Raw genomic sequence first — 16,122 nt, forward strand, 5'->3', positions numbered from 1 at the left:
ATAATAGTTTTATTCCAAATGGCAATGCGTGCTATTTTAAAAATGTGTGGTAAATCATTATTCATTGTTTCCTAGTTTGTCTGTATGCATGCCATGTAAACTACCCAAAGTGCTGGTACTATACTAACCGGAAAGTCAGGTACATTTGCTAATAATGATAAAAAAAGAGATCCGTAATATTTTTTTTAGAGTTTGTAGACGCAATTTATATTGAAGCTCCACTAATAAGGAATTTTATTTTTTGAGCTTTTTACTGACATAGATCAAATTTTGTATAACAACAAGATATATATGAGAGGAGACTCAAATCTAACGGCATTGAAAGGGTGCGGCCATTTCTAAGCATAAAAGAGAATTCTACCACTAGAGAGCTCTATTAGAGACCTTTCCAAATCAGTTGCCCAAGCGGTGTTTGTATAGGACGTTAACATTTGATCGTAGAGTTGTTCCCAACTGTTCTCATTTGCCACCTGCGAAATTGTTAAGGCAGATTGAAAAGAACAAAGAGTGGTTGAAATTTAGCTTCCTGCTTGAAAAATTGGCAATGAAAGCTATCCAAATGCCTCAACAGGCTTTCAAGAAGGATGCTATGAGCTGTACACAAATTTTGGAGTGGTTTGAATGCTTTTAACATGGTGTGATGAGTGTTGAAGATCTTGCTCATTCTGGGTATCCTTTATCATCAAACAATGAAAAAATCTCCCAAAAAATCAACGAGGATTGTTGTTTCACGTCTGACCAAATTTCAGAACAGGCAGGAGTGAGTTTCAGCTCGTGCCAATGGTTGTCGACTGATGATTCGTAAATCAGACGTGTTGCAGCTAAGTTTTTTCCTTGCCTGCTCGCAGAGGATCAAAAACCCATTTATCTGAATTTGAGCTTGGACTTAAAAAGTCAGATTGAAAGTAATCCAAACTTTTTGACCTAGGTCATTGCAGGTGATGAAAGTAAGTGTTATGGATATGACCCCGAGACCAAGCAAGCAAGGTTTTAGCCAGTGATGACATTCAACGTCGAAACTTGGGTCGTGTTTTTTTAAAGAAAGTGTTTGGAATTACAAAGTAAATTATTTCATTAAATTTCAATATGTTATGCAGATACTATAAAGTTATGCCTGAGACAACGAATTTTAAAAAAAGCAAGGCCCGTGAGGTTGAATATTAAAACTACTATCAGTCTGTTTTGATTTTCGTGGAAGTGCGCACCAGAAATTTGTATCCCCTGATTAAACTATTTACCAACACTTTTATTTGGAAGTTTTAAGATGTTTGCTGGTGGATGTGCAGAGAAAAAACCCGGAACTCTGGCGACCAAGTGACTGGTTCCTCCATCATGACAATGTCCCAGCAGACTTAAGGCCTTATCTGTGAACTGCTATTTGGGCTGTCAGGGGTGGACTATTGTTCCACTCCCTCCGTATTAGTCAGACCTAGCCCTGTGTGACTTTTTTTTATTTTTGAGAATGAAAAGAAACCTATAAGGGAAACATTTCGTGATGTGTAGACTGTAAAAACTGCTTTGCAGTGGGTACTGGGAAATATCAAAGTTGAAGAGTTCCAGAGGTGCTTCAATCAGTGGGAAAAAAGACTGTACCAGTGAATTGACTGTAATTGAGAGTACTTTGAAGGAGACTGAAAGAATTTTGTAAAAACTTGGAATTTTTGGTCCCCCCTCATATGAACAAGATTGTATTAAATTTACCTCCTTGAATCTCTATTATTTTTGTCTTATTTATTACTTTATGGCCATTTCTTTTCACAAAATTTCAAAATGCATCATTCTTTAACATTTTGGAGAATCAACAATGGAGCAGAGAAGGACATTTTTTCCCATTTACATGATGGAGGGATCACATAAATGGAGAAAGAGTTAAAAGAGTTGAGGGAGAAAATATGTTTTTTGTGAGTTGAACCATAGTGGATTTTGGGAGGTTTTTCATGCATTAAAGGAAGATCTCTTAGTTTCTAAAAATAAATTTGCAATCTAAGTTCTTCATGGCTACTTTTTGTGTTCCTTAGCATTCTGGAGTGCCTCCTGCTGCTGCTGGTTCATCAGCTGTTGGTGCTTCTGGAGGTGCTGATGGCTCCACTACGGGGTCCACTGGTGTCGAAGAGGAAGCTGGAGCTGTTGGGGAAGCTGCCGGGGTATCTCCAACAGAAAAACCACTACCGGCAGACTGGGAGAAGAGGGTTCAACCTGACGGGCGTGTTTACTTTGTGAACCATACCAACCGTACCACCCAATGGGAGGACCCACGCACACAGGGGTATGTCTGAATATCATTTCAATACAGTTTTCATTGAGTGAAATGGAGGGAAATGTGTTGGAAGAAATGTGATCTCAGTGATGTCTGGTACAGGTGTTGCATCAACTCTTTTCTTTACTTGACTGCTTATGTCCTTACAAATGAAGGTTTATTTATTCACACTATGTTGTTACCCTAGAATATTAAAAGATCAAGGATATTTATGGAGGAAGGATATTGTTCAATTTTTTATTTCAGGTGTACAATTTGCTCTGTTCCATTAATTAATTGTTTTGCAAAAAATAATTGCTTGGTAATTCATGGATTCATCCCAAATCAGTTTACGAATCACTTCATAAAAATGCATTATAATCCTTGAAATTAATTTATTGTAATTATCCTAGTTAATAATTTTTAATTCACCAAGTTAAGGCTTTGCTGCAATATGTTCAGTATTATGGTCAGTGATTATTTTGGTCTTGAAATCCTGGAAAAAAGCAGGAGTGTTTAATATTTGAAAAGCATGGAAAAGCTTTAAGTGGGTAGAAAAAACGAATTAGAATTATTACTGTAAAACAAGTTGTGAGGAAACAGCAAAATCATTGGTTTGGTGACAAGGGTACCCTAAACATATTGTATGTCCCTGGTATTATGAAATATTGAATTTACAAATATCCATTGCTATCCCAAGTGAATAAAAATATTCCTTCTTGTGAATATTAACAGAAAAACTTTTTTGATTTTTTTTAAATGTTATAATTCTAGATTCAACACAAAAATTCTGGATGTAGAACCTTTTCTTAGGTATTTTTCTTGTAATTTCAGAATTTTAACCACTTATTCATGTAAATTGTTGTAAAGCTTTTGTGTTGGCCTAAAATTTGGTAGTGAGAGGAGTTTCTCTCGGCTTTGTTATTGATTCCATTGGTTGTTGGCATAGTCCAAATCTTTATTTCTGCTAAACCAGACTTTATTCTGACTTCAAACCAAAGTGTATTGCATAGAACAAACTTGTTTTTGTGGGAAGTAAAAACCAGTAAAAGAGATATTTCATGTTTTTTAGCAAGTACTCTTTCAAATTTCATTTTTACCAAGTGCGGATTTTTCATTCCTGCCAGTTTCATAAGAATTAGTTTTTACCTTACTATTTTCAAGATAAATATTTGACGTTATAAAAATGTTGCTTCTTTCTACTGTGACCCTATGCCCTCTCCTATAGCTATGTTGATGATACACTGAACTAATGCTGCACATGGTTGTAAAGTACGTTTTGCATTATATTTAATAAGCATTACATGGTAGCTAACAAATGAAGTGAAGAAGCATTAACATATTGAAATGAAAGTGAAGAAACACTAATATATTAACTTGAGGTTTCAAAAATAATATTTGATTGTCAATATAATAAAATATATCTGGCCTTAAGGGTTAGGAAAAAACACCTTGTACCTGAAAGTATCCAATTGGAAGCCTTCTTGGCATTAAAGAGTATTTCTTCATTTCAATGCATAATTATGGCATGTTTTTTGTTATTTTTTTCAGGCAAGAAGTTGGTGGTGTAGATGAGCATCCTTTACCAGATGGTTGGGAAATCAGGCTTACTGAGGATGGTGTCCGGTATTTTGTTGATCACAACACCAGGACTACAACCTTTCAAGATCCTCGCCCTGGTGCTCCAAAAGGGTATGTCTATTACTGTTACACCACCTGGTAATTTCCTTTATTTTCTGTTGTTATGCTACGCAAATGGGAATGACAGGGCTCTCTTCTGCTGAACTTTAGGTATTAGTGATTAGCTTTTGGTATTAGTGGGTTTTAGTAGTTATGCCTTTCTGATTCTGAGCCTGTAATAATCAATTTATGTGAATTCCATCTTTATGATACCCTTTAATGCCTACGATTTTATCTTGACCTCTGTACTGGTAGTCATTCAGATGCTGGTGTGCATATAATAATGGCTTATTTAGGATGTTTCTTTCCAATTAAACAGGCGAGATGGAAGGGAATAGTGACTAGAGAAAGCAAAGAAAAGATAAAGAATGTAGGTCAAGTGGACAAATAATTTTAAGGGGACTTCTTTGAGTAAGGAGTTGCTAAATGTGTGCTCCTCTGTATCAAAGGGAAACTTTTTGCACTACAAATGAAGAAAGAGACAGAAGGCTAAGAGAATTGAGCTAAAAAACATGAACTTGGTTTAATTTGCTTAATTCAAATTCATGAGACTATAACTGAAACAGACATGCAATTTTTTTAAAAGAGAAAGGCTAATTTAAATATTTAAATAGGAGTTCATGAACTGAAGCAGATGGAACAGGTCTCAGAAGTTTTTTGGACCAAGATGGTCAAAGTAGTGGGGATATATGAACAAGAATTGTATTAGGCAAAGAATCTTTCACGAGGAGAAGGGAATGTATGACATGGGCATTGAGTAAGAATGTTAAGAAATGGCTCATCAAAACTTTCATATGGAGCATGGTTTTGTACGGTGCAGAAATATATTCATTAAGGCCAGATGATCAGCATACATTAGAGGATTTTGAAATTGGGTTAGGAGAAGGATGAGAAAAGTCAAATGAATTGAAAGAGGAAAGAACATAAGCTACTAGGTATGGTGAGAGAGGAGAGAGCATTGTTGGTAGAATCCAAAGGAGGTAGGAAAGATGGATGAAGAGCATTTTGATTGGCGATGGAATGCTGAAGACTGATAGATAGGAGGATATTAGCAAGCAAATTAGTGAAAGGAAAAGGATTGGTGTGGTGGATGGATCAAAAGGAGGTGAAATGCATGCAGAATTGAAGAAGAGTTTTTTATTGTGAGTGATGTCAGATTTTCTTGTTAGGCATGGCTCAGAAATGTAGGAGTGTTAAGGTTGTGTCTGTCCAAAACATGCCTTAAATGGTACGGCCAAATAATAATAATAGGTTAGCTTAAGTAGAAGACCTAATATGTCAAAATTTTTGTTTGACATTCTTCTATATGTCGATTGGACATGAGTGATAAAAGCTTGTCCCTAAAATCTTAGTCAAATTGTCAGAGAAGTATATAGTATCAGATTTCAAATGATTATTTATTTAGAATGCCAAATTTCAATAAATATGGAAATTGATTAAACAACGTTAACATTAGTTGTTATTTAAAGTTTTTATTAGAAAATTCTTTGAAAAGATGAAAAATATTACCAACTTCTATTCCTAATGATGCATTGCATAGCCATTAGAAATTAAAGAATTATTCATAGGCTTCAATTCAAGCAAAGGGTGATTTTTTCATTATAAATTGTGAAAAAAAACACTGGTTTATTTTAGGACAATTATGGTAATTGATCTAATATGAGTCTAGTTTTATTTTTAAGCTTATTTCATTCAATATATTACATTATTGTAAAATGTTTCCTATTTCTGATCCCAATGTAGGCCAAAGGGAGTGTATGGTGTTCCTCGAGCATATGAACGTTCTTTCCGTTGGAAGCTCAGTCAATTCCGGTATCTTAGTCAGAGTAATGCTCTTCCTTCTCACATCAAAGTTACTGTAAATAGAGCTACTCTGTTTGAAGATTCTTATCACCAAGTAATGAGGTTGCCAGCTTATGAGCTAAGGCGAAGGTTGTACATTATTTTCAGAGGTGAAGAGGGCCTTGATTATGGAGGTGTATCTAGGTAAGTATAACATTTCTTGATTTTCCAATGTATGTAGTCAACTGACTGCACTATTTAAGCCATTAATGTTTGTTAGAGACACATGCTTCGTATCTTTATTTCTTTCCTGTCAATTTTGCTCTCATGAATAGGGTATAGTTTATTTGTTAAAGTTTGATACCAAAAGGCGAATGCTTTTTATGAATAGGTTCATAATATTCCATTCTTTCTCTTAATGAAATATTTCATTGAAAATAGTGAGTCCCAAATTAACGGATGGGTTCACATTGTGATAAATTCACTTTGCCTTGCCCTTTGATGGTGCTCCTGTATTACTTTGTTTGAATACATGCATTGATTCTGCATGTCCTTGGAAATTTGGTTCTCATTGGCATTTTTCTTGACTTTGATCCTTTTAAACTATATATATTTTACAATGGATTCAGAGGTGAATCCACAGGTTGATGGCTGATTTTTGTACAATTTAATTCTATTAGCTGGTGAACAAACTGATTTCTTTCTTATTTTTCCTAGTAATAATGCAGTCTGTAATTTGCTGGAGCAATTGTTTTAGCGGCATGCATTTATTTGAAATGCATTTTTTTTGAGGGACAAATTTGAAAATGGATTAATTACTGTACATCTACATTTTGTTTTCAGCAGTACATTATCAGTTCTTTTCTGGTAAAATAGTCTTGCCTCCTTTTTCAAACAAAATCCATTTGGTTTATTAAATATATTTATATGATTTCATTTCCCCTTATTTCTTTATTGCACTGTATTTCTGTGCTACTATTAACTATACAATTTTGTTTCTTTACTTTAGGGAATGGTTTTTCTTGCTGTCTCATGAAGTTTTAAACCCAATGTATTGCCTCTTTGAATATGCCAACAAAAACAATTATAGTTTGCAAATAAATCCAGCATCTTATGTGAATCCGGACCATTTATTATATTTCAAGTTTATTGGAAGGTTTATTGCAATGGTAAGATATTAAGAATTAAGTAGGTGAATTTTGAAATAGAAAAAATTAAATACTAATTCTCTTTTTATTTTGGTTCTCAGGCCCTTTATCATGGTCGTTTTATTTATTCTGGGTTCACTATGCCCTTTTATAAGCGTATGCTTAATAAAAAGCTGACAACAAAGGACATTGAATCAATTGATCCTGAATTTTATAACTCCCTTGTATGGTTTAGAGACAATGACATAGAAGAATGTGGCCTGGAGCTATATTTTGGTGTTGACTTTGAGATATTAGGCCAGGTAATGCTCTTTGTATTTTCCTAAAGTAAACTTTGTTGACGCTTCCATTTTTTGTGCATCAGATTAATGAATTGGATTCACCAGTAATCATTGGAAAGTGTTGGAAATGTACTATGCATTTTGGGTGTTGGAACTAATTATTTTATTTATAGTCTTCCCTGAGCAATAAGCAGACAGATGAACTGTAAAAGATTAAAATGTAATGAATTAAAGTACTAATTTTGAGTTTTCTCCTGATAAATGTTTGTCCTCACTAATTAAGAGGGTTCTCAAACATTATTCCTTTGCCTAAATTAATGGAACTTCAATATGTACTGAATTGGTTGATGCAAAACAAAATGTTTACATTCATAGTAAGAAAAGGGCCAGTATAAGCATGCCATCCATGTGAAGTGTATTTAAAAAGGCATCAGTGAAAAAAATCTCTAATGGAATGTTAAACAAATGCAAAAAATTCATATTTCTTTAGTATGTAATTTTATTGTGCCAGTAAAACTTACTTGTGTCTTAATCTTATTTTGAAGGTGATTCATCATGAGCTGAAAGAAGGTGGTGACAAAATACGTGTTTCAGAAGAAAACAAAGAAGAGTACATTAGGTAAGGGTTTTAACAAGTGCAAAAATTTGTTAAATGAAAGGTGCTTGCACTGATGATTTGGATTCTCATTATGTTGCAGACTTATGACTGAATGGCGTATGACAAGAGGAATTGAGCAGCAAACAAAAGCTTTCCTGGATGGATTTAATGAGGTAGTTCCTTTGGAATGGCTGAAATACTTTGATGAGAGGGAGTTAGAGCTGATGCTGTGTGGCATGCAAGAAATAGATGTTGAAGATTGGCAACGTAATACTATTTACAGACACTACACCAGGAACTCAAAACAGATTGTTTGGTTTTGGCAGGTTTGTAATAATTTTATTTCTCCAATTACCATTATATTTATTGTAAACTTAAGGTACTGAGTGCAACCCTGCTGCAAAAATGTTATTGTCGTGCCGAAGCAATGAATGGAATGTTATATAGAATGAAAACATTAGATGTGGCTGAATTCATATTCTTAAAAATGTATTCCAAATGTTTCATTGACCCTACTAATATTTTTTTATCTGACTCTTAATTACATTGTCAAACAAATTAATTTGATACAAATTCAAATTTTGTTTCAGAAGTTTTTGTGTGAGTTGATGGGCTAATGTTGAAGTATGAGTGAATTGTCTCAATTTTAATTTAGGAGGGTTAAAATGTGCTTACTGTTATGAGTGATGAATAAGGGGGAGACATAATGATACTGCTCATAGATGAATTTAATATTTGGAAGTTAATGTACATAATTTTTAAGATTTTGATGCCATAATATAGTCATTTAATAGTTAAATGTGTAAAATTGAAATGGCGTATTTAATTATGCTGTGTTCATGAAAATCATCACTCAGTTTTTGTTTTCATATAACATAATAGTAACCTTACTGAAATAGAATCTTAATTATATTTAGCTTGATTAGACATAAACTTTTATTGGTGAACATGTTATTTCTCTTGTGACGTATTGGTGACTGGTATTCTGCTCATATTAGCTTATTGTTCAAAAGTGCCTTAATTTCTTATGATTTTGTGTGATGAAGTTTTTTTCTGTATCATTTGATCAAATTTATTAATGTAAACCAAGAGTACGTAGTGAATTCCTACAGAACCAGACTGATTTCTGTAAATCTTAATGGGCTCATTTTGTAAACTTCACATTATCAAGTATAATATCATGACTGTGAGAGAAATACTGAGATACCCTCTGCTAGTGTATGATATGACAACTGGGGTCACTATTCTGACATACTCTGGAGTATAATTACTGTTTATGCTTAGTGACCTGATTACCTTCAGCCTCTCATCTGGCTACTTAAGTATTCTTTCTATGAAGAAAATACATTGCAACATAAGGGGGAAAATTTTTTCCATCAGGATGAGATTCCAAGAAAGGTGTTAATGTCAATAAGTATTCCCGTGTATGAAAAGCTCCACCCTTTTAGAATTGCATAAAACCCAGCCAGGAAAAGAAATATTGTCTCTAATTCAAAGATGTCCGTAAACAGAGGTAGTTCTGTGCTTAGTCATCTGATAATTGATTTCTACTTCAAACTAATTTCCCAACTCTAATGCAGTGTTTCCCAAAACCTTTTTCTGATCATTCCCCACCTCCACTTCATAAATGTTTCATGCCACCTGTAGCATAAAAGCCAACCTACTTCTGGAAAAGTATAATTTAAATGGGAACCAACAGTAATACGGATTCATACCTGTTCATGCACTATTCAATAACTACTTAGAAAATCCATGAGAAGGTGCTAGTAGGAGTGGAGATGGTGATATTGGCTGACAAGGTTATGGCCATAATTCTTTGGGATGCACACGTAATCATTTGCAGCCATCCCTTGCAAAAAGGACAAATAATAAATTGAGAGTATTATGTGTCACTATTGCACTGGTTGAGTGGAGAAATCAAGAAAAAATGTCCATTTGGCAAAGACCATCAAGACAATACATGGGTGCACACCTGTGCAATTTTTATGGCAAAAATAATGGAAATTAACAATGGATTTGACCCAGTGACTTGAAAAAATGGCTCTGTGCAAAAGGGTTCATATGAAAGTGGAAAACACTTTTTGGATGGCTAATAAAGTTGGATAAGTGCCAGAAAAAGTGTATCAAGATAAAAAGAGATATTTGAAAAATAAATTACCCAAAATAATTTGTTTTTCTGTTTTTATTTGTTTAATGATTTATAATTTTACCAGCAGGAATAATTTTTTTGTCTTAATCAATGCTGAGGTGGCTAAGTAAAAACCACTTCCTAATTGAATCCCTATTGGGTTGCATATTGGGAAGCACAGCACAAGCATAACCTGTATTGAAAGTATGGCCTTAAAAGATGCTTCAAGTATAGTAATAATTGATAACTACTCTAATTGACGGTGATGATGTTTTTGTTAACATTCATAACTGTTGACTTTGAGAGAAAGATTATTGAAAATTTATTACTTTTGTATTTAGGCTGTTTTTAGTTTTCCGTACAGTAATAGACTAATCACACTTATTTTGGGCTAAATATTTGAATTTTATTGGGACTCATGAAGAGGTCATTAATGACCTTTGATTCATAGTTGAACTTAGAATGATCCAAACTTAAGTACCTTTCCATTTCAAGCAGATAGTGGTAATGTCACCTTCAAATTCGGGTTAACATCAAAATATTTACTGATTGTAGGAGCTTTTCTGTCAATTACACCTTTTGATATCAAGTGCAGTTAACTCTTCACTTTTTTAACTTTTCACATAATCAGGTGAACTGTGATAGAAGCTTATTAGGTCTGGTTTTCTGCTTTCCATTTCTGAGTATTCAACATTTTCAAACCAAAACCTATCGATAATTTTATTTTGCAAGTTTGTTTTACAATTTTGAAGTACATATTTTGGTTGCTGCATTGGGGACAATTATATCCTGTTTTAGTGAATAGGCCGTTAATAATTAGATAAGGTTGCAAAATATTTTTGTTCTTTTGCAAATAGTAAAGGAAACATAATAATGTGAATTAGATCATGTTAATTGATGTCAAAATTGTTTATTATTAGAATGGTAATGTTATATTACTAAGAGATAACCTTTATTTATATGCACTTCTTTTATCCTTGTGCAGTTTGTTCGGCAGACAGACAATGAGAAGCGAGCACGACTGTTGCAGTTTGTAACTGGCACATGCCGTGTTCCAGTCGGAGGTTTTGCTGAACTAATGGGTAAATTTAACAGTTGGCTCTTTGAATCCCTAGATGTATTGTTTTGCCTCAAAGATGGTTAAAACCAGTTTTTTAATCCACATATTTAGTGTGTAAAGGCTATTCACTTCTGTATGGTTATGGTCACAATTAGCAAAATACTCTTCAAGATTTACATTTACTGAAAAAATATGGCACTGGATTGTTGAAGTACACTGATACTTTGACTTTAAATTGCATCATTACAGGCTTAAAAGAAATTGAAAAATGGTCGAATGTTCTAGATGATATTTGAATTGATAAGCAGGAATGCCTAGTAATTTAATGGAGAATTTTCTTTTATTTATGGCTGGTGGACAGTAGTCTGTACACGAAAGAAAAAAAGTTTTAATCCACCAAGTCTCTATGTCCACAGTGTTGGGTAATAGTCACCACCACCTTGGATGTGTTGGGTTTGAATCCTCTGGTCCTTGTATTGTCTTTTAAGTTTTTTAAGTTGATGCATATGGTGTGAAATATAGCATAAAATGTGGTTGATGGTGTGTCGAAGTACCTCAAATCCCTATACATATCGATGGTATGATATTGCATGCAATTTCAGTAGATACCTGCTAATCCATACCCCTACATAATTCAAAGGGTCCTGCAGGTTACTTATGAATGGGTCATGAAAGGCAGTACTGCTGTATTCTTCCAAAATATATGTCATGTTTTGCAGATATGGCACATTTATTTGAAATAGATGGCTAGTTCTTTCCTTGGGATTTAATTACTATCCATATAGTTTCGGTACTTAATGAATATGGGGGCTTCAGGTAGAAAAACAGAAGTAACTTTTGACAGTAGCGCCAAAGAAGGGTAGTCCTTAAAGAAAACAAGTGAAGTTTCTTGAAAAATTGAATGAGAGGTTTCCGTTAATAGTTTGACATAGTATGACACCCTATCTGACCTGAAAAATAAGGCAAAAGTCTTCTTATTTGTTCTTAGGTTTGATTAAACTTCCGTAAATTGAAAGAAGTTCAGAAAATGTAGTTAACTGGAATATGAATGGTAGCAAGAGTCTGTCCACATTTGGTATATGTACATGTGTTAGTATATAATCACATGAAGTAAAAGTTTGTGGCACTGATGTACTAGATCCAACATTAAAAGTTGCCAAATATTTGCATGGAGAGCACTTAACTTCAAGCACTGGTTAGTTGGTGGTTTTGAAGGATGGATGATACTATTTACAATAAAGGTAGGAAAAGGAAAGGGCTGATAACAACACGATTGAACTTACGGAACATTTTTGAGCACTGATGACAATATGGTCTACACTTATCTCATATCTATAATACAGAAGAAGCGGACCTGTAGTGAAAATCTCTTAAACCAATTATCCAGTTTCTATGATTTGAGACAAAGGTTCCTGCCTGAAAACATCTGTCAAGAAAGGGTGTTCATAGGTCTGTGTGCTCATGTTGATCAAGGCCATAAGTTGAAGTGTTGCCATGGAATAGTATTGACCCCAAACTCAGGGGAGGATAATGAATAAATTCTCTCTGCAAAAAGAGTTCAACCCTTGCATAGTCATCAGGGTTATCACGATGGACTGGCACCTTATTCATTTCATTCCCTAAGTTGCGAAAATGATGTGCTGAGAATTTATTGGGAAGAAATAAAATGGTTTTGTTTCAGTACTCAAGAAAAGTTAAAATCCCAAGGCATTCATTTCCATCTAAATGAAATGTCAGGAAAAATGCTAACTAACTCTCTCTCGTTGATATTTCTTTGTCTATTGCTAATTAACTCTTTTTAGAAAAGTAATCTGTAGAAGTTCCACTAAAATCTAAATGGAATGCTAGTGCTAGTAACCAAATTCTTTTTCAATGATTTAGACAACAGCAGGTGTAATATACTTAAATATCATAGTTGTTGTATCTACAAATTATGCATGTAAATATATTTTGATGGCAAAATGTAGTATGCAGGAGAGCAGTGATGGTCATGTGTTTTTAATATGGATTTGCTTCATTTTACTTGTTGGAGCACTACAGTTGGGTGTACATCTACTTATAGCAAATGAAGATGGTATCTTGACAGCAAAAAGTCTTGTACAATGCTGTGCATTGGTTGAGAAATATAAGGGATTGTTTGATTTTGTGTAAAATAATGTGCAATTATAGATGGAATTTAAGTGCAAAATAATTACAATTATCAATTATGCATCATTTGTGGTATTGTTTTTTTAATTTATTAAATTTTGTTTTGTTGCAGGGAGCAATGGGCCCCAGCGTTTTTGTGTCGAGAAGGTTGGCAAAGAGACTTGGCTTCCACGGTCCCATACTTGCTTTAATCGACTTGATTTACCCCCATATAAGAGCTATGACCAGCTAGTTGAGAAGTTGAATTATGCCATTGAAGAGACAGAAGGCTTTGGACAAGAGTAGATGATGTTTGGTGGAAACATAGAATGTTGTGAAACTATGCACATTAAAAGAAGTGATAGTTGCCCATCATGTGATAGAAACTTTGGAAAATGAGTTATACCCATAGCAGGTATGATCATATATTTGGTATGATAAGACTTATTAAAATATAATTGCTGTAGGAAGATGAGAAAACATCATGATCGAGTAAATGAAGTTATAGGGGAAAAAACCAAAGCCATGGCCTGACGTTTACTGTAAAATTCAGTAACAAAAATATCAATTTTTAGGAGGTGAGAGGTTTATAAATTGCTCCATTAAAATTTGGGCTTAGTAGTTTCTTGCAAAAGAATGTGTAATATAAACCAAGAAAAGGAAAATTTATATTTTTACCTGTTTTTGTAGGTTTTTTTAGCCTGGGTATATAATATGGTGTTAAAGGGTTTGAAGATACATACTTGTTGGAACAATTTGATTGTTTGGATTTGCTTTTTCCAAGTTTGTGATTTGGCTTACTTAGTAGTCCTTCCTTTGAAGTGATCAAGTCATTTCAGTAGTTTCTGTTATATCAGTCTCAGTAGATGCGTGTGAGTATGTTCTATTTTTTGTGGGGCTAAGGAGATAAGTTTCTGCGGTCAAACTAGGATTATAATTATTTCGTCCAGATCCAATGTAATGTGGAATTTGGTATTTAAATTGGAGATATATTTTTTGTGATTGTTAGTATGAGTGAATGCAACTTACATATGGTTTTCAAGTGATTCTGTTAAACGAAAGGAATGGAGGAACTGTGATGCAATATTGGTAAAAGTCATCCCAATACATACGCAGCTTAGCCAGCAATTGTGTCAGTCTTGCATTTTATCTGTTTTAGGCTTGTTTCTGTGTTATTGTATGCCAGCTGCTTGATTTTAGAGACCAAATGCATTCTTAAAGAGTCAGAGATGGAACTGAATTACTGTTTACTATGTACCATTGAGAATTTATAGTCTCAGCTTGGCTGTGGTTGCAATTTCTGTCCTAAGACATTAAGCCCAACTCTGCCTACTCTAGTCTGTCACCCTCTCTGACTTATTTGGCCTCCATTCTTTTCTGAGATCTGATAGTAGTATCATTTTTAACTTTTGAGGGTTTTAAACATGTTAATTTTTACAATATTTATGAGCATGTCTCTGTGCTTTTATGGTAAACTCTGAAATACTTATAGATATATATTTTGTTACACTCTCCTAGTTCTCTTTTGTATTATTCCTTCCTTCGCTTGAAACGATTGGCGATTTGTATAGACTTTAATTTAAAAATTGTAAGTCATTTGTGATGAATGGCTTTGGTAGTCTAATCCTTCCCTCAAGTGCAGGAAAAAAGGCATCCTTACATGTGATAATAAATTTTAAGCACAGATTCATAAGTAAAATATGCTCGTATCTAGGTAATATCTTTTCCAGTGGTAATGATAAGTCTTTGTGATTGTGTCAGTCCCTATTGCAAGCATTTTGCTTGTTTTGGGTGACTTCTAAGCCTCCTAGTGAAGTGTGTTTGATACGGGTCGTGTGATTGGAAATGGGGTAGTGATTGTGTGTGTGTTTGTGTCAGTTGTGTGATTGGATGCAGAGTGTAATTTGTGTGCCCATCAATGTAGTGAATGGTTTTTTACCGGGGTGAATGACTATTAGAAAAGGGAACCATTTGGCAAGAAGACTTAAACAGTGAATAACTTTTGGTTACTTGTGTGGAAGACTGTTTGGGTTGAATGTTCGGGCCAATAATGAGACATGAAAAAACAATCCCAATCGGTAAAAAAAGTGGGTAGGTGATGAATGTGAAACGAGTCCTTCATTTTTCATGAAGGTATGGAGTTGTGGAGGTGTTTTCTCTCAACTGGTCTTTTTATATGTCATCTATGTGTGTCTACTTCCTTTGCATTTCCCATTTTGAATCCTGCCTTTTGTTGTGATCTCTTACTGGAGTCCAGTAGGAGGCATGGTTGATGGGCATTGTATGGTGCAACAAAACCAATGTACACTTATGTATATATAAAATATCCAAAGACATTGTAGATAAATGATTAAATTTTAAACAATATTATCCATGAAATTTTCTTGCTATGAATCAACATTTTTAAGTTAGTAATTGAAAAGGTTTCTTGGAGTAAGGCAAAGTGATACCTGTTAAGTGATAGTCTACAATTAAGTACTTTGATCTCTTTAAGACATATCTTTAAATGTGGAGCTAAAATGCCCATATCATTTTATTTATAACTAGCTAAACTATTTTTTAAGCCAATTGAGTAGTCAAGGCATGTTCAATTCTCGAAAACTTATTTTATTGCTTTATTTGCATGTTTTGAGACACTATTCTTAATATGGAAAATCCTCTGAATTGGTGGTATATGCCTGTAAAGTTTTCATGTCAGGCCCGGTTTGTTCGTGTATGGAATATATTAAACGTGCAAAAGATCTGATAAAAAAACATACCACCCTCATATGCACTGGTTGCACTTTTGAAAACTTCTTATTTTGTTGTCTCACCCTCCACTCCACATTTCAAGGTATAGGATGGAGTTTTGAGGTAAGTTAGGGCCATCTCTGAGTATGCTTCAGGAAAACTCAAAGTCAGACCTATGACGGTTGTCCAAAAAGGTTCCGACCTCAAAGATGGCTGCACTCTTCAACAAATGCTGGGGTGTATGTTTGCCCATGTGTTGAAAGGTACTCACTAAATTTCAGTCATTTTGGACACTCGGTTGTTGTTTCACAGTTGCTTGAGTGAGTCATTGTGATGGTTTTTGTGAAAATGA

The 16,122-nt window shown here is 34.2% G+C and overlaps 1 protein-coding gene across 1 annotated transcript in view; it reads left to right on the top strand.

Annotated features, from left to right (window-relative positions):
- Su(dx) (Suppressor of deltex) overlaps window positions 1-15,410 on the top strand; it is a 31,879-nt gene extending 16,469 nt beyond the window's left edge. The window contains exons 8-16 of the mRNA XM_071589391.1: window positions 2,019-2,266; window positions 3,788-3,928; window positions 5,660-5,902; window positions 6,708-6,867; window positions 6,948-7,148; window positions 7,673-7,746; window positions 7,826-8,051; window positions 10,839-10,935; window positions 13,174-15,410. Of these exons, the coding sequence (XP_071445492.1) occupies window positions 2,019-2,266; window positions 3,788-3,928; window positions 5,660-5,902; window positions 6,708-6,867; window positions 6,948-7,148; window positions 7,673-7,746; window positions 7,826-8,051; window positions 10,839-10,935; window positions 13,174-13,346 (1,563 nt within the window). The 3' untranslated portion in view covers window positions 13,347-15,410. The remainder of the gene's footprint in view (window positions 1-2,018; window positions 2,267-3,787; window positions 3,929-5,659; window positions 5,903-6,707; window positions 6,868-6,947; window positions 7,149-7,672; window positions 7,747-7,825; window positions 8,052-10,838; window positions 10,936-13,173) is intronic.
- The last annotated feature ends 712 nt before the right edge of the window (window positions 15,411-16,122 follow it).

The sequence above is a fragment of the Hetaerina americana genome, unplaced genomic scaffold (genome assembly GCF_022747635.1).
Source record: "Hetaerina americana unplaced genomic scaffold, ioHetAmer1.1.p SCAF_1, whole genome shotgun sequence".
NCBI classification, from domain to species: domain Eukaryota; kingdom Metazoa; phylum Arthropoda; class Insecta; order Odonata; family Calopterygidae; genus Hetaerina; species Hetaerina americana.